The 22,570-nt window shown below is 50.6% G+C and overlaps 1 protein-coding gene across 1 annotated transcript; it reads right to left on the reverse strand.

Moving 5' to 3' along the window:
* Positions 1-10,612: 10,612 nt before the first annotated feature.
* LOC129693519 (gastrula zinc finger protein XlCGF28.1-like) lies at positions 10,613-20,614 on the reverse strand. Its single transcript, XM_055630330.1, has 2 exons — positions 20,531-20,614; positions 10,613-14,289 (listed from the first exon to the last, which is right to left on the reverse strand). Exon 2 carries the CDS (start codon positions 14,138-14,140, stop codon positions 12,935-12,937), a length of 1,206 nt encoding a protein of 401 aa, XP_055486305.1. The 5' UTR covers positions 14,141-14,289; positions 20,531-20,614; the 3' UTR covers positions 10,613-12,934.
* Between the last annotated feature and the right edge of the window lie 1,956 nt (positions 20,615-22,570).

Below are 22,570 nucleotides of genomic sequence, written 5' to 3' on the forward strand. Positions count from 1 at the left end.
AAAGTAAGAACAGGTCTATTGTTCTTCTTACAGCTTGCTGTTAACAGTGTAGGAGTTCTAGACGCCCGGGAACATCCCTTGTCTCTATTCACATTGAGAAAGCGAAGGGCATTTAACTGCAAGCTTTGGAAGGACATTAGTTTGGAGGATGTGGAATCGGTATGGGTAGAGCTGCGAAACACTAGGGGGCAGAAAACGTTGGTGGGTGTTGTGTACAGGCCACCTAACAGTAGTAGTGAAGTTGGAGATGGTATCAAACAGTAAATAAGAAATGCGTGCGCAAAGGCAAAACAGTTATAATGGGTGACTTCAATCTACATATAGATTGGGTGAATCAAATTGGCAGGGGTGTTGAGGAAGAGGATTTCTTGGAATGTATGCCGGATAGTTATCTAAATCAACATGTAGAGGAACCAACGAGAGAGCAGGCTATTTTAGACTGGGTATTGAGTAATGAGGAAGGGTTAGTTAGCAATCTTGCTGTACGTGCCGCCTTGGGCAAGAGTGACCATAATATGGTTGAGTTCTTCATTAGGATGGAGAGTGACATTGTTAATTCAGAAACAATGGTTCTGAAAAAGGTAACTTTGAGGGTATGAGACGTGAATTGGCCAAGATTGACTGGCAATTAATTCTAAAAGGGTTGACGGTGGATATGCAATGGAAGACATTTAAAGACTGCATGGACGAACTACAAAAATTGTTCATTCCAGTTTGGCAAAAGCATAAATCAGGGAAGGTAGTACATCCATGGATAACAAAGGAAATCAGGGATAGTATCAAAGCGAAGGATGATGCGTACAAATTAGCCAGAAAAAGCAGCATACCGGAGGACTGGGAGAAATTCAGAGACCAGCAGAGGAGGACAAAGGGCTTAATTAGGAAAGGAAAAATAGATTATGAAAGAAAACTGGCAGGGAACATAAAAACTGACTGCAAAAGTTTTTATAGATATGTGAAAAGAAAGAGATTAGTTAAAACAAATGTAGGTCCCTTGCAGTCAGAAACAGGTGAGTTGATCATGGGGAACAAGGATATGGCGGACCAATTGAATAACTGCACTTCAACTCCCCCTCCCATTCCCAATCCGACCTCTCTGCCCTGGGTCTCCTCCATTGCCAGAGTGAGCAACAGCGGGAATTGGAGGAACAGCACCTCATATTCCGCCCGGGGACCTTGCGTCCGGATGACATTAACTTTGAATTCTCCCAATTTTGCTAGCCCTTACTGTCTCCTCCCCTTCCTTAACCCTTGAGCTGTCTTCTCCCACCCTCCTATCCGCCCGCCCTCGGGCTCCTCCTCCTCCCCTTTTCTTTCCTTCTCCCCCCCCATCCCCCATCAGTCTGCAGAAGGGTATCGGCCCGAAACGTTGCCTATTTCCTTCGCTCCATAGATGCTGCTGCACCCGCTGAGTTTCTCCAGCAATTTTGTGTACCTTCAATTGAATAACTACTTTGGTTCCGTCTTCACTAAGGAAGACATAAATAACTTGCCGGAAATAGCAGGGGACCGCAGGTCAAAGGAGTTGGAGGAATTGAGTGAAATCCAGGTTAGCCGGGAAGTGGTGTTGGGTAAATTGAATGGATTAAAGGCCAATAAATCCCCAGGGCCAGATAGGCTGCATCCCAGAGTACTTAAGGAAGTAGCGCCAGAAATAGTGGATGCATTAGCAATAATATTTCAAAACTCTTTAGATTCTGGAGTATTTCCTGAGGATTGACGGGTAGCAAACATAACCCCACTTTTTAAGATGGGAGGGAGAGAGAAAACGGGGAATTACAGACCAGTTAGTCTAACATCGGTAGTGGGGAAACTGCTAGAGTCAGTTATTAAAGATGGGATAGCAGCACATTTGGAAAGTGGTGAAATCATTGGACAAAGTCAGCATGGATTTACGAAAGGTAAATCACGTCTGACGAATCTTATAGAATTTTTCGAGGATGTAACTAGTAGCGTGGATAGGGGAGAACCAGTGGATGTGTTGTATCTGGACTTCCCGAAGGCTTTCGACAAGGTCCCACATAAGAGATTAGTATACAAACTTAAAGTACACGGCATTGGGGGTTCAGTATTGATGTGGATAGAGAACCGGCTGGCAAACAGGAAGCAAAGAGTAGGAGTAAACGTATCCTTTTCACAATGGCAGGCAGTGACTAGTGGGGTACCGCAAGGCTCAGTGCTGGGACCCCAGCTATTTACAATATATATTAATGATCTGGATGAGGGAATTGAAGGCAATATCTACAAGTTTGCGGATGACACTAAGCTGGGGGGCAGTGTTAGCTGTGAGGAGGATGCTAGGAGACTGCAAGGTGACTTGGATAGGCTGGGTGAGTGGACAAATGTTTGGCAGATGCAGTATAATGTGGATAAATGTGAGGTTATCTATTTTGGTGGCAAAAACAGGAAAGCAGACTATTATCTAAATGGTGGCCGACTAGGAAAAAGGGAGATGCAGCGAGACCTGGGTATCATGGTACACCAGTCATTGAAAGTAGGCATGCAGGTGCAGCAGGCAGTGAAGAAAGCGAATGGTATGTTAGCTTTCATAGCAAAATGATTTGAGTATAGGAGCAGGGAGGTTCTACTGCAGTTGTACAGGGTCTTGGTGAGACCACGCCTGGAGTATTGCATACAGTTTTGGTCTCCAAATCTGAGGAAGGACATTATTGCCATAGAGGGAGTGCAGAGAAGGTTCACCAGACTGATTCCTGGGATGTCAGGACTGTCTTATGAAGAAACACTGGATAGACTTGGTTTATACTCTCTGGAATTTAGGAGATTGAGAGGGGATCTTATAGAAACTTACAAAATTCTTGAGGGGTTGGACAGGCTAGATGCAGGAAGATTGCTCCTGATGTTGGGGAAGTCCATAACAAGGGGTCACAACTTAAGGATAAGGGGGAAATCCTTTAAAACCGAGATGAGAAGAACTTTTTTCACACAGAGAGTGATGAATCTCTGGAACTCTCTGCCGCAGAGGATAGTCGAGGCCAGTTCATTGGCTATATTTAAGAGGGAGTTAGATATGGCCTTTGTGGCTAAGGGGATCAGAGGGTATGGAGAGAAGGCAGGTACGGGATACTGAGTTGGATGATCAGCCATGATCATATTGAATGGCGGTGCATGCTCGAAGGGCCGAATGGCCTACTCCTGCACTTAATTTCTATGTTTCTATGTTTCTATGTTTGTGCTCAGTATTCACAGACTTTTGCAGCATTCTGAATTGACCAACATTTTAACCCGTTACCAGCATGCTGTACACAAAATGGAGGTTAATAGCAAATATAACTACATAAGCTAAATAAGATGGAAAATAACCGCACTGACTTTCACATTCCCCCCTTTTGATTGTCTCAATCAATTGATCCAATAATGCAGCAAGAAGCCAGCCATTGGTGAATACATGGTGCCAGGCAGTAAAGCAATACAGCAACGATTATAATTATCAGAATAATAATCCCATAATGCCACACGAGACCCCCAAAAGGAGCCCCATCCATTAAACCAACTCCACATCCCCTGGTCATGATCACCAACCAGACTTTCCCCATCACCTTGGATCTCAGCTATCTCCTTCTTGATATGGGCTGCCAGATCAGTAATATTGGAGGACTCATCAGGAATATATGTACAGCAGTCTTGCCCAATGATAGCACAGATGCCTCCCTTCTCGACCAGAATGAAATCTAAGGCCATACGATTCTGTAGCACCATTATCCTCATAGCAACCGTTTCGGCTGTCAGTGCCCCAACCTGGGCGTGTTTCCGGCAGGGCAACTGCTGTTTTGTTAGCGAATTCCTCCAATATCCCAGTAAGGTGATCAATTTAAAATGCATTCCGATTTGTTCCATACCATGGGAGCATAGTCATGCCAACACCCTCAACTTGTGCAACATTTCGCTTCGTGAGCTGAGATCCAAATACAGGGTTTTTAATGTGGGGTGGTCAGTTATTTGTTTAAAATGGCGCATGGCGGGGATGCCATAAGCGATCCTGTCCAATAATGGGGCCCCTCAATTCGTGTGACCACATTCCCGTCATCTGACACATCCCTGGTAACCATGGATAGGCCCATGGTCCACATATGAAATAGGTGCCGTTAATAGCTCGAGGAGGGTCAGAGGTAGCGCTAATGTCCATAATAAGGCATGAGCTATTTCCCAGGAAAACCCCAGTACCTCGGTAATAACAATGACAGGTGGCGTGAACTGCTTCCTGGGTGAGCTCCATTACCTGCAAACGTGGAATTTGGGCCCCATCTTTCACATGGATTTTCCAGTCGGACTTAAAGGGTGAGATCTACCATCCCCGAAAGTTGTCATATTTTGGGGATCTGTCCGTTGTTCCAACACTTAGTTCTATTAGTGATAGAGGAAAAACAAAGTAGAGCATACTTTTCTGTGATATTACGGAGATTAGGGACCATGGGCATTCCTCCCCTTCCATCCCGAGGCATTACTGCACAAACCCAACAGGGCTGACTAGCAGGTGTAACGCGTCGTGCGCATGCATGGGCTGCCTTAAGATACACATTCTTTTCCCACGGTTCAATAGATAAGATCAAAGAGCTGGTGATAATGAATAATATCCAGAGCGGAACCATGGCCAAAGGCCTTTATTCGGGTCCCGATGTAGCTATCCTTTTGTAACCAGAATGATGCACCCAGCGAGGGTGTCCTTCAACTTCAGCAGCTGTAGGAGTGGTGAGAAGCACAAGGTATGGACCTCTCCAGCGCCTGCCCAATTTCTTCCGCTCCCAATTACATATCAGCACGTAGTCGCCGGCCTTCAGCAATCCCTCTGTTGGTGGCTCGTCAGCAATCCGCTGTGCCTCGTACCTGTGAATGCAAAACTGACAAAATAATCTGTTAGTAACTTCATGTAACTTCATCAACAACCGTTCACCCAAGGCATGGAGATCATAGGTTGTTTCTGCAATTTCTTCAGCCCCTCAGGGAGTCCTGAGGGGCCTTCCGTACATTATCTCAGCAGGGGTTAATTTTGTGGTAGAATGTGGTGTGATTCGCATAGCGAATAGGGCCATAGGCAAAACGTGTACCCAATTCAGTTTTGTTTCCTCAGTTAATTTAGCGAGCTTGCTTTTTAAAGTTCCATTAGCTCTTTCCACAATCCCTGGCTTAGGATGGTTCACACAATGGAACTGTTGCCGAATGTTTAATTGTTTACACATCTCCTCATTCATTTTAGCCGAGAAGTGTGGTCCGTTATCTGAGCTGATAACAGTCGGGAGTCCGAATCGTGGCATGATTTCGCGGAGTAAAACAGTGGACTGTGCTTGCGCGTTGGTTGTGAGAATTGCTTCAACCCATCGGCTAAAAGCACATAGAGCTGGAATGGTCGGTCGTAGAGAGGTCTTCCCAGTGCCGGGACTGCAGCTAAGGCATTTTTCAATTCAGTAAAAGCTCGCAGATGTTCCGTTGTCATGGCATATTTCTGTGGTGCCTTGGCGGACGCTTGAGGCGAAAGGTATTGAGAATATAAAGCCACATTCGGAAGCCATTGTCAGCAAAAGTTCACAAGTCTCAAAAAGGCCCTAATGCCTTTAGGTGATGTGGGTGGCTTAAATTCCAGAAAGGTCATTAGACGCGTTTGAGTGAGCGCCCGTTCTGTAGCACTGAAGGTGACTCCTAGAAAAAACACTGGAGATTGATTAGCTTTAACTTTCTGTTTAGGTATCACATAACCTAACAAATGCAGTGTTAACAGCAGTATCTGTGTGTCTTGATCATTAGATTCCGCTGAGGAACTGGCCAGTAGTAAATCATCAATGTATTATATAATTGCCGAGCCCCCAGTTAATTTTATGTCCTGTAACTGGGTCTTTAATGTCCGCGAAAAGATAGTAGGCGAGTGGATAAATCCTCGTGGCAGTCGTGTCCATGTACATTGTTTACCTTCATAGGTAAATGCAAATAAGTATTGTGAATCTGGGTGCACTGGAATAGCGAAGAAAGCATGTTGTAAGTCCACAATAGTAAACACAATAGCATCGGCAGCAATGTGACTAAGTATTGGTGCTGGATTAGGAACGACAGCACTTGGTTCAGTGATCTCATTAATTGCTCTTAGATCTTGGACCAACCGCCAATCTTTACGTCCAGGCTTAGGGACCGGGAAGATGGGTGTATTGCATGGAGATTGACATGGGATTAAAATACCTTGTGCCAGTAACCCACCCATTAACTGCCTTACCCCCTCGGAGGCTGACTTTACATCAATAACTACGGGGTCACGGTTGGTTAATCCTGCTTCTAGAGAGCTAGTGGACAATAAGTGCTGTTCGACTTCCGGACCACCTGTCGCTCTAAGGTGGGTGATTTTCCCCACTATATCTTGTTTCACTGACCAGAATTCAATGACGCTTCGGCAAACGTTTGTTTTTGGTCTAAGAATGCTGTATCCGCCTTGTTATACAAAGTGTGGGCTAAATTCCCCAGCTCTTTGGCGGTGTGCGCCTCATTAACGGCAATAGTCACGTGTGGTTTGTTGAATGGACTGTGCTTCCATAAGGAAGGTGAGATTTTGGCTAAAAAGGCCTTCACACAGGGGCTTTCAATTCGGCCGATGATGTTGATTGTGGTTAGTTCACCTACAATAGTATTCTTCGTTTTCGACATTTTCTCCAGTAGGGTCATAGCATCAGGTGAGATTAGGGTTATGTATTGACTGAAATATGGTGCGTTGGCTTAGGTCAATTGCCCACCACTGGGGTAATACACCTGTTCGTAAAGCCATGATTGGTCATATCAGAATATAGAATAGTTTCTTTATTGTCATTGTAACATGGGCCATGGGCCATATCGGACCCTCTTGTATTGCTATGACCTCACTAGTACAGGAAATAGTGACGGACAGACCCTGTAGTAAATCACATCCCGCAAGGCAGCAATTAATACCAGCGGTGACTGAAAAGGAGATTGTACAGCGTCGATCAATTGCCTGGACCAGAAGGGGTGAGGTTAGTGGATAGCTGCGCGTTTTCCCATCTAGACCGGACAGGTGAGTAGTTGAGTCTGATACGGGAAACTGACATTCCTCAACTACACGCCTATCGAGGGTGGACATGGTGGCACCAGTATCAATCAAAAATGGTATTTCTATCCCTTCGACTAGAATATTTATCACAGGTTCGTCCGCCCCCCTAGCAATTGTCGGGAACATATTTCGAGAATTGCCTGGGGACAACCAATCTTGGTTGCGGAAGGGATTCCTGGCGGTGTAAAATGACTCCTGGGATTCTGGTCGCTGAGTTCTATCGTGAGCATTCTCGTTTCATGTGTCCAAATCCCCCACATCTAAAGCATTGAATCTTAGACCGATCTATACGGGGAGGCCGGCGTTCGACGTTAGAACGACGATCCGGTCTATTAGGAGGTGGACCATTATAGTTTTGTTGATAATATCCCCGCTTCGGTAACTCCTGTTTCTGATAATAGACCATGAGTTGGCCAGGGGGAGGGTGCGTGGCCCGTTCATTAACTCCTTCTGCTTCTTCTGTTTCAGGCTGTACACATATTCATGTTTAACAATCACAGGCTTTCCGAGGGTGGCTTCACGTTTGGCTTTGGGCCAATGTGCACAGACAGTTCGTCTCATGTTGTCTGCTGATTTACTTGCCCAATCCAAATCCACCTTTATCATCATTACTGTGACCGGAGGTAGTGATTGTATCAATATAGCATTAAATTGTGTAGAAGGTCTGCCATTGTTAAAATTTTCATCACCGGCATGATTTTTGTATAAGGCTATAAAACGCTCCCAAAATTGAATAATAATAATAATAATAATACATTTTATTTTTGGGCGCCTTTCAGACATCTCAAGGACACCTTACAAAGATTAACAGGAATAAAAAACATATAATCAGAATAAAATAAATAATAAAGGCATCACAGAAACACAAATTAAAAACATAATTCAGTCCGAAAACAAAAAATCAAAAACACAATGTGAAGAGAGAGCAGCGGCAGCCAAAGCGCGCCAGTGTCCACTCTCCCTTCACGGCAGCCATTTTGGACAAAGACTAACAGGATTACGTAGAGACAGAGAGTGGTGAATCTCTGGAACTCTCTGCCGCAGAGGGTAGTTGAGGCCAGTTCTTTGGCTATATTTAAGAGGGAGTTAGATGTGGCCCTTGTGGCCAAGGTGATCAGAGGGTATGGAGAGAAGGCAGGTACGGGATACTGAGTTGGATGATCAGCCATGATCATATTGAATGGCGGTGCAGGCTCGAAGGGCCGAATGGCCTACTCCTGCACCTGATTTATATGTTTCTATGTTTCTATGACAGAAAATCATTCCCCACAATGGTTGCCACTGTGGGGGAAGGCATAATGTCAAGTCCCCAACACCAGGTTCACCCAAAGTCAGGCCTTCCACCGCAGTTGCCTCTACGGAGGCCCGATGTTCCTGGCCGTTCTCACCCGGTGGTCTTGCCCCGGCGTCGGGAGAGTCCTCTCGGCGGCTGGGTCACCTGGAACAGCCGCTTCCAAGCTGTAGACCGCGGATTCCGAAGCCGACAAGGTCGCGCCGGTTTGGAGCTCCCATGCTCCCGATGTTGAAATCGGCGCCGCTCCGCAGTCCCGCAGCCCGGAGGTGTTGCTCTCGGTGATCCAGCTCACCGGAGCTCCAGCGCGGCGACCCAGGCAAGGCATCGCCCGCTCCACTCCGCGATAGCGCTCCAGCGCTGTGCCGCCACCGAGGCCGAGGTGCTGGGCGGTCCCCGCCAGGAAACGGCGCTCCAAGCCCGCTGGTAGGGGGCGAGGATGGGTCGACGGGCAGCCCGGAGAAAAAGCTGCCTCACCGACCAGGTAGGGACCTAGAAATAAAATTGCCCCCCTACCCCCCACATTAAAAAGTCAATTTCTCCAAACGGACGAGACAGGACTACTAAAAACTTTTTTTTTAAAGCGAGTTTAACGGAAGGCTGCTGGTTAGCAGCCGTTCCTCCAAGATGCCTCCTCCCCAGTTTAATGCCAGTTTCTTTCGGCAGTGGTTTACATTCCATTACCAGGGCTATGTCTAGAGGGAGCTATAGAATTTGTCGTAGTGCTCTTATCATTAAGGCAATTTGTGCGGGACCATTTGCTTCAGCGACCATTAGTTCAGCCCAGGTGTTCATGACTGGCTGAGTTGGTTGATTTAGAGTTGGTTGATTTAGAGACATTTGGTGGTCCATTTCCCAAATTCAGTGCCGTTAAGGGCAGAACGGGCTGTAAAATAGGCTTGAGGACTTGCAATATAAGCACGCATCATTGTCTCAAAATAGTCTGCAAATTGGGTCCCTAGGGCCTGTTTATCGGGGGCTTGTAGTGCCATTAAAGCCATGTCTGGTTTCCAAGGAACTGCCATAGCGACTGGCTGTCCGTTCTGATTAGGTATCATTCGTATGAGAAAATGAGATGTTCTATGCCGCAGAGTGCTACCAGTCGTCTATCTGTACGCTGTTTTACCCTATCGCTAAGGGTCTGTGGTGTAGTCAAAGCATTTGGCCAATGCTGTTGTGGAACTACCGCTGTAATCGGGACAGGAGCTGTAGCTGACCTTGTTGTAGGGGTTGTCATAGCAATTGCAGCAGGGCTAGTGGCAGTCGAGTATGGGGGCGGCGCTTGAGCTGACTGCGGGATATCAGGGCGTGGTCTAAGTCCCAAGCTATCCTCTGACTCATGGTCCGAGGAAGCAAATAATTCGGTCACAGCAGACAGCAGGTCCTCCTCATCCAGTACTGGATATAACCCTCCTTTATTCCCAACATATTTGCGCTTCTAATACAGTTTTTACATTGTTTTGAGTTGAAGACACGCCTTTTTTCATATTTATTTTCTTATCATAGGCCACACATTCAGCTTGTAATACCTTCCAACCCTTTATGGGTCCACATACTGTAATCCCTCTACTACATGCATTGTTCATCCAATTACTATCGCGCGCCTCCTCGTGACGTTTGACCGCCACCTCCTTCCATTCCTTAATTTGTCTCTTCCATCTTTTACCCGCATCACGTTCCCATATTAATTGCTCCGCTCGTCTCACAGTTTAGACATTCCATGTTCCACCAATCGGCCATGATTCATTTCCTAAATGCTTAGTTAATGTTGCCGACAATTGTCTAAAAGCTCTATTTCTAGCTGGATACATACAACACATGTGTTGCACCGGTGAACAACCATCACTTTTATCAAGGCCATGGCCCATCCTCCTTTGTCTCTCAACCCGACAACCCCTCGGATGTCTCAACTAAGCAAACGGACACCTCGTCTCTCGTTTCTCAATCCAGCACACCCTGGATCTCTCAACAAGACCGACGAATAAAAATTCAAAGTATAGTCATCGCAATTCTTTGTTCGTTCGGATACCAGTTGGGAGTTTGAGATCAGACCATGGGCATGAGACCAGTGCCCCAAGGAGTCGGATGTGGGGACCTGGCTCAAGGGGCCAGGAATGTGCACCAACATCCTCCTCCAAACCTCAGTTGCACTATTGCCACTTATACGTCCGTGCTGTCTTGTCCCAAAGGAATCCTGCCGACTACGCCAAATGTTAAAGTTCGTAAAGCTTGATGAGTAGAATAAATCAAAGAGTCAAACATCTTTGCAAATAGCCTTTACTGGGTCACCAAGGTGAAATAGAAAATACAACCAGAGATGTGCACAAAGCGTCCACGCCAAAGGCTGGCGCTGTTCTGACTGGCGATACAGAGGATTACACACATCTTTATACTAATACAACAGCCATAAGCACATGGTTAATAACAAAGAGGCTTCAGTTAAACACAATGGGTCCCCTCACTTACATTGGGAAAGAAACAAAGTATATCTATTAGTTTGGGAAATAGTACAGCTGCAAAGGTAAGAACAGGTCTATTGTTCTTCTTACAGCTTGCTGGTAACAGTGTAGGAGTTCTAGACGCCCGGGAACATCCCTTATCTCTATTCTCATTGAGAAAGTGAAGGTCATTTAACTGCAAGCTTTGTGCTCAGTATTCACAGGCTTTTGCAGCATTCTGAATTGACCAACATTTTAACCCGTTACCAGCATGCTGTACACAAAATGGAAGTTAATAGCAAATATAACTACATAAGCTAAATAAGATGGAGTAACTGCACTAACTCTCACATTCCCCCCTTTTGATTGTATAAATCAATCTATCAAATAATGCAGCAAGACGACAGCCATTGGTGAATACATGGTGCCAGGCAGTAAAGCAATACAGCAACGATTATAATTATCACAATAATAATCCCATAATGCCACACAAGACCCCCAAAAGGAGCCCCATCCATTAAACCAACTCCACATCCCCTGGTCATGATCACCAACCAGACTTTCCCCATCACCTTGGATCTCAGCTATCTCCTTCTTGATATGGGCTGCTAGATCAGTAATATTGGAGACGCTCTCCATCCAATCTGACTGAGTTTGAGCTATTTTGCAAAGAAGAATGGGCAAATATTTCAGACTCTAGATGTGCAAAGTTGGTAGAGACACCCCAAAAGACTTGCAGCTGTAATTGCAGCGAAAGGTGGTTCTACAAAGGGGGGCTGAATACTTTTGCACGCCACACTTTTCAGTTATTTTATTTGTAAAAAATTTGAAAACCATGTATCATTTTCCTTCCACTTCACAATTATGCGCCACTTTGTGTTGGCTATCACATAACATCCCGATAAAATACATTTACGTTTGTGGCTGTAACGTGACAAAATGTGGTAACGTTCAAGGGCTATGAAAACTTTTGCAAGCCACTGTACGTGAAGGAGACACAAGAAACTGCAGATACTGGAGTCTTGCATAGAACACAATTTAGTTAAATGCACAGAATCTGTCGCCCACAGTGGGGGAATCGAGGACCAGAGGACATGGGTTCAAGGTGAAGGGGAAAAGATTTAATAGGAATCTGACATGTAACTTTTTACACAAAGGGTGGTGGGTGTATGGAACGAGCTGCCAGAGGAGGTAGTCGAGGCTGGGACTGCCTCAACGTTTAAGACACAGTTAGACAGGTGCATGGATAGTAAAAGTCTGGAGGAAAATGGAGCAAACGCAGGCAGGTGGAATTACTGTAGCTGGGACATGTTGGTAGTTGTGGGCTAGTTGGGCGGAAGGGCCTGTATCCGCAATGTATGACTCGAACACGAAGTGCTGCAGTAACTTAGCGGTTACGCAACATCTGTGGAGAACATGGATGGGTGACGTTTCACACAGTGCTGGAGTAACTCAGCGGGTCAGGCAACATCTGTGGAGAACATGGATAGGGTCGGGACCCTTCTTCAGACTGACACGATGTTAACAGATGAGGGGGTGATTGGCAGGTGAGTGTAGTGACAGGCGAGAGAAAATAAAAAGATAAAAGCACGTGAGATAAAGAGAGAGGAATTTAAGAGACATTGGTCAGGGACCATTTGGAGTATTGCGTACAGTTATGGTCACTCCATTACAGGACTGATGTGGAGGCTTTGGGGAAGGTGCAGAGATGGTTAACCAGAATGGTCTAAAAACAAGCAACTGCAGATGCTGGTTTTCAAAAAAGGACACAGAATGCTGCAGTAACTCAGCGGGACAGGCAGCATCTCGTGAGAGAAGGAATTGGTGATGTTTAGGGTCAAGACTGAAGAGGGTCTCGACCTGAAACCATCACCCATTCCTTCCAGAATTTTGTGTCTACCTAAACAGTGCCTATTCACGTCGCGGTGTGCCAGCAGGCTGGAGGAGCGGGTAAAGGCCTTGCCACAGAGCGGGCAGTTGAAGGGGCGCTGACCGGTGTGGACTCTCCGGAGCTCCAGCATGTTGTCAAGGCGGGTGAAACCGTTACCACAGGACGGGCAGGAGAAGGGACGCTCACCGCTGTGGGCACACTGGTGCTGCCACAGGCTGGACATGCGGGTGAAACCCTCGCCACATTCAGTGCACTCAAAGGGTCTCTCTCTGGTGTGTATCCGCTGGTTCTCCCGCAGCCCCCGTGCTCTTTTGAAACTCTTGCCGCAGTGGGAGCAGCTGCTCGCCGGCGTGAGCCCGCCGATGCTGCCGCAACCCTCGCGAGATGTCAAACGACTCACCGCAGTACGGGCAGTCATAGGGCTGGCCACTGGTGTGCACGCGCTGGTGAGACAAGGCATGGGAGGCCATGGAAAATCGCACTCCACCCACCGGGCTGGGGAAGGGACGGTCGCTGTCGTGCACCAACTGGTGGGACAGCAGGTTGGTAGAGCAGGTGAAGCCCTTTCCGCAGTCGCTGCAGATGAAGGGGCGCTCCCCGGTGTGGGTGTGCTGGTGGGACACCAGGTTGCTGGAGCAGGTGAAGCCCTTGCCGCAGTCACTGCAGGTGTAGGGCCGCTCCCCGGTGTGCAGGCGCCTGTGCAACTTCAGGTGCGTGCACGACTTAAAGCCTTTGCCGCAGTCGGAGCAGGAGAAGGGCCGCTCGCTGCTGTGCACCCGCCGGTGCTCCCGCAGCCCCGACAACCGGGCAAAGCTCTTGCCACAGGTGGAGCAGCCATAGGGCTTATCGCCCATGTGTATCCACCGGTGCTCCTGCAGACCCAACAAATGGGCAAAGCTCTTCCCGCAGGTGGAGCAACCATAGGGCTTCTCACCGGTGTGCACCCGCCGGTGTATCTTCAGTTCCTGAGCCGTCTTGAAGCTTTTGCCGCAGTCGCAGCATTCAAAGGGGCGTTCTCCCGTGTGCACCCGCTGGTGCACCTGCAGCACCGATAACCTGGTAAAGGTCTTGCTGCAGGTGGAGCAACCATAGGGCTTCTCGCCCGTGTGCACGTGCTGGTGCCCCTGCAGCCCCGACAACCGGGCAAAGCTCTCGCCGCAGGTGGAGCAACCATAGGGCTTCTCGCCCGTGTGCACCCGCCAGTGTATCTTCAATCCCTGCGCCGACTTGAAGCTCTTTCCACAGTCGGAGCATTCAAAGGGGCGTTCTCCCGTGTGCACCCGCCCGTGCACCTGCAGCCCCGAAAACTTGGTAAAGCGCTTGCCGCAGTCGGAGCAGTCAAAGGGGCGTTCCCCCGTGTGCACCCGCCGGTGGATCTCTAGATGGCTCGGGGACTGCCAGGCCTTGCCACACACGTCGCACTCATACCGCTTCTCCTGCCTCGTCATGTTGTCCTCCATTGAAGCTCAGCCCGGACACCGAGCAGATGGGGAGGGGGGGGGGGGGGGGGGGGGGGGGGGGGGGGGGGAGGTGGCTCACCAGCACCCTGGCCACCCTCAATGGCCGCTAACGTTCCCGTCTCTCCGTCCACAGCAACAGCTCCTAAACCCTGCTGGAGGGGAACACAGAGGGTCAACAGACTGGCAAACAGGACATTACTAACATGTGAACATTACTGGTGCTTGAAGGGGGGGGGGGAGCGGGGGATGGGGAGGGAACCGGGGGGGGGGGGGGGGAGAGGAGTTGAAATGGGGAGATACGAGGGGCGGAGGAGGGGAGAGGCGGTGAGGAGGCAAAGGGGGATGTGGCGAAGGGGGATGAGGACGGTGGAAGGAAGGCAATAGGTGCAGGAGTCGGCCATTCAGCCCTTCCAGCCAGCACCGCCATTCAATATGATCATGGCTGATCATCCAGAATCTAGGTATCCCATATAACCATATAACAATTACAGCACGGAAACAGGCCATCTCGGCCCTACAAGTCCTTGCCGAACAACATTTTTCACTTAGTCCCACCTGCCTGCACTCATACCATAACCCTCCATTCCCTTCTCATCCATATGCCTATCCAAGTTATTTTTAAATGATACCAATGAACCTGCCGACACCACTTCCATTGGAAGCCCATTCCACACTGCTACCACTTTCTGAGTAAAGAAGTTCCCCCTCATGTTACCCCTAAACTTATGTCCCTTAATTCTGAAGTCATGTCCTATTGTTTGAATCTTCCCTATTCTCAAAGGGAAAAGCTTGTCCACATCAACTCTGTCTATCCCTCTCATCATTTTAAAGACCTCCATCAAGTCCCCCTTAACCTTCTGCGCTCCAGAGAATAAAGACCTAACTTATTCAACCTATCTCTGTAACTTAGTTGTTGAAACCCAGACAACAATCTAGTAAATCTCCTCTGTACTCTCTCATGTACGTCCTATTTTGATTTGTTCTGCCAAGGTGTAGCACCTCACATTTATCAGCATTAAACTCCATCTGCCATCTTTCAGCCCATTTTTCCAAATGGCCTAAAACACTCTGTAGACTTCGGAAATCCTCTTCATTATCCACTACACCCCCTATCTTGGTATCATCTGCATACTTACTAATCCAATTTACCACCCCTTCATCCAGATCATTGATGTACATGACAAACAACAAAGGACCCAACACAGATCCCTGAGGCACCCCACTAGTCACCTGCCTCCAACCCGACAAACAGCCATCCACCATTACCCTCTGGCTTCTCCCATTCAGCCACTGTTGAATCCATCTTGCTATTCCGGCATTTATACCCAACAGTTTAACCTTCTTAACCAACCTTCCATGAGGGACATTGTCAAAGGCCTTACTAAAGTCCATATAGACAACATCCACTGCTTTACCCTCGTCAATTTCCCTAGTAACCTCTTCAAAAAATTCAAGAAGATTAGTCAAACATGACCTTCCAGGCACAAATCCATGTTGACTGTTCCTAATCAGACCCTGTTTATCCAAATGCTTATATATATTATCTCTAAGTATATTTTCATTTTTCACACAGAGAGTGGTGAGTCTCTGGAACTCTCTGCCGCAGAGGGTAGTCGAGGCCAGTTCATTGGCTATATTTAAGAGGGAGTTAGATGTGGCCCTTGTGGCTAAGGGGATCAGAGGGTATGGAGAGAAGGCAGGTATGGGATACTGAGTTGGATGATCGGCCATGATCATATTGAATGGCGGTGCAGGCTCGAAGGGCCGAATTTCCTACTCCTGCACCTAATTTCTATGTTTCTATGTTTCTATATATTATCCCGCTCCTGCGTTTTCCCAATATCCCTTGATTCCGTTAGCCTTTGAGCTAAATCTAACTTGAAAATCTAGTCTTGAAAATATCCAGTGAATAAGCGAGTTCAGTATTCTGACTGCACATGCCCATCTCATAGGTCACTCGCTATAAACATTATCGGCGGCTGTGTTGCTGTGTGGGTGCTGGTCTACGTTTCGCCCCCGGTTGGTCCCGGGTCTCTGGCACTGCGGGCGCTGTCGAGTTGCTGCTGGATTCTCCCCGTCCCCTCCCGGGTGTCCCGTCCCTGTCCGGGAGTGTCCGGAGGTGTCCGGTTTGGCCCTGAGCTGGCGGGGCGGTGGCGGCCCTGTGTGGGGGGCACTGGCTCCAGCTCGGCTCTGCCTGTCCCGCAGGGTTGGTCGACAGCCCCGGACTGATGGGGCGCCGGCCCTGAGCGGTGGTGGCCCTGGACTTGCAGCCAGCGTGGGGGAAGGGGTCGCTGGCTCAGGCTTGGCTCTGCTCCAGCACCCCGGGCGCCTATTCCTGGGCGAGCCTGGGACCCCATTGGGATTCCTCGGCAGCGCCTTTCGCCTTGTCCAGTGGCTGTCGGTTGGCTACCTCGGTGCCAGCAGGAGCCGAGTGCCGGTCATCGGTGGGGATGCACACGGGATGCTGCGGTGACTCGGCGCATCAGGCAACATCTCTGGAGAAGGGTCTCGACCTGAAACGTCACCCATTCGCTTTCTCCGGGGATGCTGCCTGTCCCGCTGAGTTGCTGCAGCGTTTTGTGTCCTCCCGTTGATGGCTGGTACTCGGCTTTCACCGGTGCCTGGGTGGGGCGGCGAGTGCGGCTGGCCGTCCCTGGCTCATCGGGAAATGGGATCCTCGGGAGTTGGAGCGGGGTTGGTGCTTCTTCTCAGATTCAGATTCAATCTTTATTGTCATTGTGCAGTGTACAGTACAGAGACAACGAAATGCAGTTCGCATCTCACCCAGAAGAGCGAACATAGAATAATGGACCAGCAATATATATATATATATAGATAGATAGATAGATAGATAGATAGATAAATAGATAGATTCTTTATTGTCATTCAGACCTTACGGTCTGAACGAAATTATGTTGCCTGCAGTCATACACAGAATCAATAATAACAAAACATACAATAAACACAAATTAAACATCCACCACAGTGAGTCCACCAAGCCCATCCTCACTGTGATGGAGGCAAAGTCTTAGTCTCCGTCTCTTCCCTCCTTGTTCTCTATCTGCGCTGAGGCGATCGATCCAGGCCGAAGATTCCGCCCTCCAGTCCAGCGGACATCCGTGATGATGTCATCGCCGCCGCCGAAAGCCGGAACGTCGTCTCCGCTCCGAAACAGCCCGCCACAGCATCAGCTCCGGGCCGCCGCCCCAGCTCCGGGCCGCCGCCCCCACTCCAGGCCGCCGCCCCCGCTCCAGGTCCCGCAGTCTCCGCTCTAGGCCGCCGCCCCAGCTCCAGGTCCCGCAGTCTCGGCTCCGGGCCGCCGCCCCAGCTCCAGGCCGCCCCAGCTCCAGGCCGCCGCCCCAGCTCCAGGTCCCGCAGTCTCCGCTCCGGGCCGCCGCCCCAGCACCAGGCCACCGCCCCAGCTCCGGGCCACCGCCCCAGCTCCTGGTCCCACAGTCTCCGCTCCGGGCGGATGTATACACATTAGCAGTAGTGCAATTTTTCTGGGGGAAGGAGTGTCGGGGGGTGGGGGGGGGGGGGGGTGGGTGACTGGCAATTACCAAGATGCAGAGTTAAGTTGTGTAACAGCCGCAGGGAAGGAGCTGTTCCTGAACCTGCTGGTCCGGCAACGGAGAGACGTGTAGCGCCTCCTGGATGAGAGGAGGGTAAAGAGTCTGTGGTTGGGGTGAGAGCAGTCCTTGACGATGCTGCGCGCCCTTCGCAGACATAGCTTGCTTTGGACAGACTCAATGGAGGGGAGTGAGGAACCTGTGATGCATTGGGCAGTTTTCACCACCCTCTGCAGTGCTTTCCGGTCGGAGACAGAGCAGTTGCCATACCATACTGTGATACAGTTGGTAAGGATGCTCTCGATGGTGCAGCGGTAGAAGTTCACCAGAATCCGAGGAGACAGGTGGACCTTCTTTAGTCTCCTCAGGAAGAAGAAACAGTGGTGAGCCTTCTTGACCAGTGTGGAGGAATTGTGGGTCCAAGTGATTTTGACCCCCAGAAACCTGAAGCTGGAAACACGTTGCACCTCCATCCCGTTAATGTGGATGAGGATGTGCGTGCCACCCCTAGACCTTCTGTAGTCCACAATGAGCTCCTTGGTCTACTTGGAGTTAAGGGCCAGGTTGTTGTCAGCGCACCATGCTGCTAGAAGCTGGACCTTCTCCCTATAGGCCGACTCATCTTTGTCGCTGATGAGGCCAATCACCGTTGTATCACCTGCATACTTGATGATGGTGTTAGTACCATGTACAGGTGTGCAGTCGTAGATGAAGAGGGAGGAGAGGAGAGGAGGGGGCTCAGCACACAGGGTGAGGGTTGAAGAGGTGTGGTTGTCTGACCGAACAGACTGGGGTCTGTTAGTTAGAAAGTCCAGTATCCAGTAGCAGAGGGAGGGGTCGATGCCCAGGTCGCTGAATTTGGTGATCAGATTTGAGGGGATAATGGTGTTAATCGAGAGGAGAGATAGAGAGATTGCTGCGTACATCCCGCAGATAGAGAGAAAGAGATAGAGGGAGAGAGAGATATATGTGTATATCCCTCGGTCGTTGTTTACTATTTGACAGTAAAACCAGATAGAACAATCTCGCACTGTGTGCGCAACCACTCATCCTGACGCACCCCGCCACTCGCCCCCCTCACCTTGACACTCCTCTCCACCTCCCGTCAGCCCCGCCACTCTCCCCCCTCACCCCGACAACACTCCCCACCCCCAACCCCCCTCAGCTCCACCACACTCGCCCCCCTCACCCCGACAGTACTGCCCACCCCCACCCTAACCCCGACACTACTCCCCCATCACCCCCCTCAGCCCCGACATTCCCTCTTCACCCCGACCCTACTCCCCACCCCCACCCCCACCCCGACATTACTACCCACCCCGACACTACTCCTCCCATCCCCCCAGGCCCTGACACTACTCCCTCCACCACCCCCTCATCCCGACACAACTCCCCCTCACCCCGACACTACTTCACCACACCCCCCTCACCCCGACACTACTCCCCCCACCCCCCCTCACCCCTACACTACTCCCCCACCACCCCCTCACCCTGACACTTCTTCGCCACACCCCCCCTCACCCCGACACTACTCCTCCCCCACCACCCCCTCACCCTGACACTATTTGCGCACCACCTCCCCTCACCCCGACACTATCCCCCACACCCCGACCCCTCCCCCACCCCCTCACTCCAACACTACACACCCAACCCCCTGACTACTCCCGCACCCCCCCTCCCCTCACCCCGATACGAGTCCCCCACCACCCCCCTCACCCTAACACTACTGCCCCACCACCCCTCACCACACTACTCCCCCAACCCCGCTCTCCTCACCCGACACTACTTCCCCACCAGCCCCCCTCACTCCGACACCACTCCCCCCTCACCCCCCTAACTACTCCCCCCGCCGCTACCCGACACCATTCCCCCGCCACCACCCCCTCCTCACCCTGACACTATTCCCCCCATCCCCACCCTCACCCCGACACTGCCCCCCTCAGCCATGACACTACTCCCCCATCCCCGCCCTCACCCCGACACTGCTCCCCTCAGCCATGACAATACTCCCCTTGAAAGAATTTAATTTGCTCAAGTTTAGTTCGTAAATTAAAAACGGAATTTGCTGAAAAACAGAAAGCAGACACATTTGAAAGAGAATCTTCCCAGCAAAATAAAGTCTGGGAAAATCTTAGAAGCTTGGTTTATACTAACCATTGAAACAATGTATTAACAATATATTAACATATATATTAAGAGATGTATTGTCTGGGCACAGCACCGCATGTGATATCTGCCTGAACTGCCTGTTCCAGCTACGGCTATTCCCCCACCACACCTCCCCTCACCCCGACATTACTCCCCCTCCCCTCACCACGACACTACTCCCCCACTCACTGCGACATTACTCCCCCCCCCCCCCCCCTCACCCCGACACTACTCACCACCTCACTCCGACATTACTCCCCCATCCCCCTCCCCTCACCCCGACACTACTCCCCCATCCCCCTCCTCACCCCGACACTACTCCTCCCCTCACCCCGACATTACTCCCCCATCCCCCTCCCCTCACCCCGACACTACTCCCCCATCCCCCTCCCCTCACCCCGACATTACTCCCCCATCCACCCCCCCTACCCCCCGTACCCACTACCCCCCCACACCCCCCTCCCCTCACCCCGACATTACTCCCCCGTCCCCCCCTCACCCCGACACTACTCCTCCCCTCACCCCGACATTACTCCCTCACGCCCCCGGTCCCTAGACGGTGGTGTTGCGGCCGCAGCGGCGGGACCCGGCCAGGCCCAGTCACTGTCCGGCAGGAGGAGTGGACCCGCCATCCCTGCTCCACCGGAGCCGCTGATCGCGCCCGTGTACTCACGGATCACCCGCCCGTTGCCCCGGAGACGGACAGACACAGATGCGGACCCGACTGCAACCCGGAAATGACGTCACGACAGCGGACAGACCGGAAATACTTCACAGCGGCGCACAGCCCTTTTGCTCTGGTCCTCCAAGTGCAGCGTCTCTGGTCCTCCGAGTGCAGCGCCACCTGGCAACGGGAGTCCGTGACGCACCGTGTTTGTCCCTCTGTCTGCAGCGTCACCTGGCGGCGGGAGGGTTGAGTTTAGTTTAGTGTCACGTGTACCGAGGTTCAGGGAAAAGATTTGTTGTTGTTGCTAACCAGTCGGCAGAAAGACAACACGTGATCACAATCAATCCGTCCACAGTGTACGGATGAAGAGAATAACGTTGAGTGTAAGACTTGTGTGACTCCAGTGCGGAGACAAGGTTTCTCCCTGTATAAGGTCGAAAGTGATAGCAGCAGAATTAGACCATTCGGCCCATCAAGTCCACTCTGCCATTCGAGCATGGCTGATCTATCTCTTCCTCCTAACCCAATTCTCCTGCCTTCTCCCCATAACCCCTGACACTGGTATCTCGGTACACGGAGCGGCCATGAGCCAATATTAGGAGAAGGGGAGGTGCAACGAGACCTGGGTGTCCCTGTACATCAGTCACTGAAAGTACACATGCAAGTACAACAGGCAGTAAAGAAAGCTAATGGCATATTGGCCTTCATTGCGAGATGATTTGAGTTTAGGAGCAAGGAGGTCCGACTGCAGTTGCACAGGGCACTGGTGAGACTGCACCTGGAATATATGTGTGTAATTTTGATCTTTTGCTATTGAGGGAGTGCAGGGTAGGTTCACAAGGTTAATTCCCCTCATAACCCCTCTCCCTTCTCCCCTCGCCTCACTTCCACCGTCCTCATCTCCTTCCCCACGTCCCCCTTGCCTCCTCACCTCTCCCCCCCCCCCCCCCCTCGTTTCTCCCTCATTCACCTCCTCCTCCCCCCCCCCCCCCTCCGCTTCCCTCCCGCTCCCCAACCCTTCCCCTCTTCAAGCACCAGTAATATTCACGTGTTAGAAATGTCCTGTTTGCAAGCTTGTTGACCCTCTGTGTCCCCCTCCTGCAGGGTTTAGGAGCTGTTGCTGTGGACGGAGAAACGGGGATGTGAGCGGCCATTGAGGACGGCCAGGCTGCCGGTGAGACCCCCCCGCCCCCATCTGCTCGCTGTGCGGGCTGAGCTTCGAGGGGCAGAGCTTCACTGGAGGACCACATGATGGGGCACAACAAGGAGAAGCGATGTGAGTGCGACGTGTGTGACAGACTTGGCAGTGCCCGAGCGAGCTGAAGATCCACAGGCGGGTGCACACAGGAGAACGCCCCTTTGAATGCTCCCACTACAGCAAGAGTTTCAAGACGGCACAGGAACTGAAGATACACCAGCGAGTGCATACGGGTGAGAAGCCCCATGGCTGCTCCACCTGCGGGAAGAGCTTTGCCCATTTGTTGGGGCTGCAGGAGCACCGGTGGGTACACATGGGCGAGAAGCCCTAAGGCTGCTCCATCTGTGGCAAGAGCTTTGCCCGGTTGTCGGGTCTTTGGGAGCACCGGCGGGTGCACAGCAGCGAGCGGCCCTTCTCCTGCTCCGACTGCAGCAAAGGCTTATAACCATATAACCATATAACAATTACAGCACGGAAACAGGCCATCCCGGCCCTACGTCCATGCCGAACAATTTTTTTCCCCCTTAGTCCCACCTGCCTGCACTCATACCATAACCCTCCATTCCCTTCTCATTCATATGCCTATCCAATTTATTTTTAAATTATACCAATGAACCTGCCTCCACCACTTCCACTGGGAGCTCATTCCACACCGCCACCACTCTCTGCGTAAAGAAGTTCCCCCTCATATTACCCCTAAACTTCTGTCCCTTAATTCTGAAGTCATGTCCTCTTGTTTGAATCTTCCCTATTCTCAAAGGGAAAAGCTTGTCCACATCAACTCTGTCTATCCCTCTCATCATTTTAAAGACCTCTATCAGGTCCCCCCTTAACCTTCTGCGCTCCAA

Source organism: Leucoraja erinacea, unplaced genomic scaffold, assembly GCF_028641065.1.
Source record: "Leucoraja erinacea ecotype New England unplaced genomic scaffold, Leri_hhj_1 Leri_324S, whole genome shotgun sequence".
Taxonomy (NCBI): domain Eukaryota; kingdom Metazoa; phylum Chordata; class Chondrichthyes; order Rajiformes; family Rajidae; genus Leucoraja; species Leucoraja erinaceus.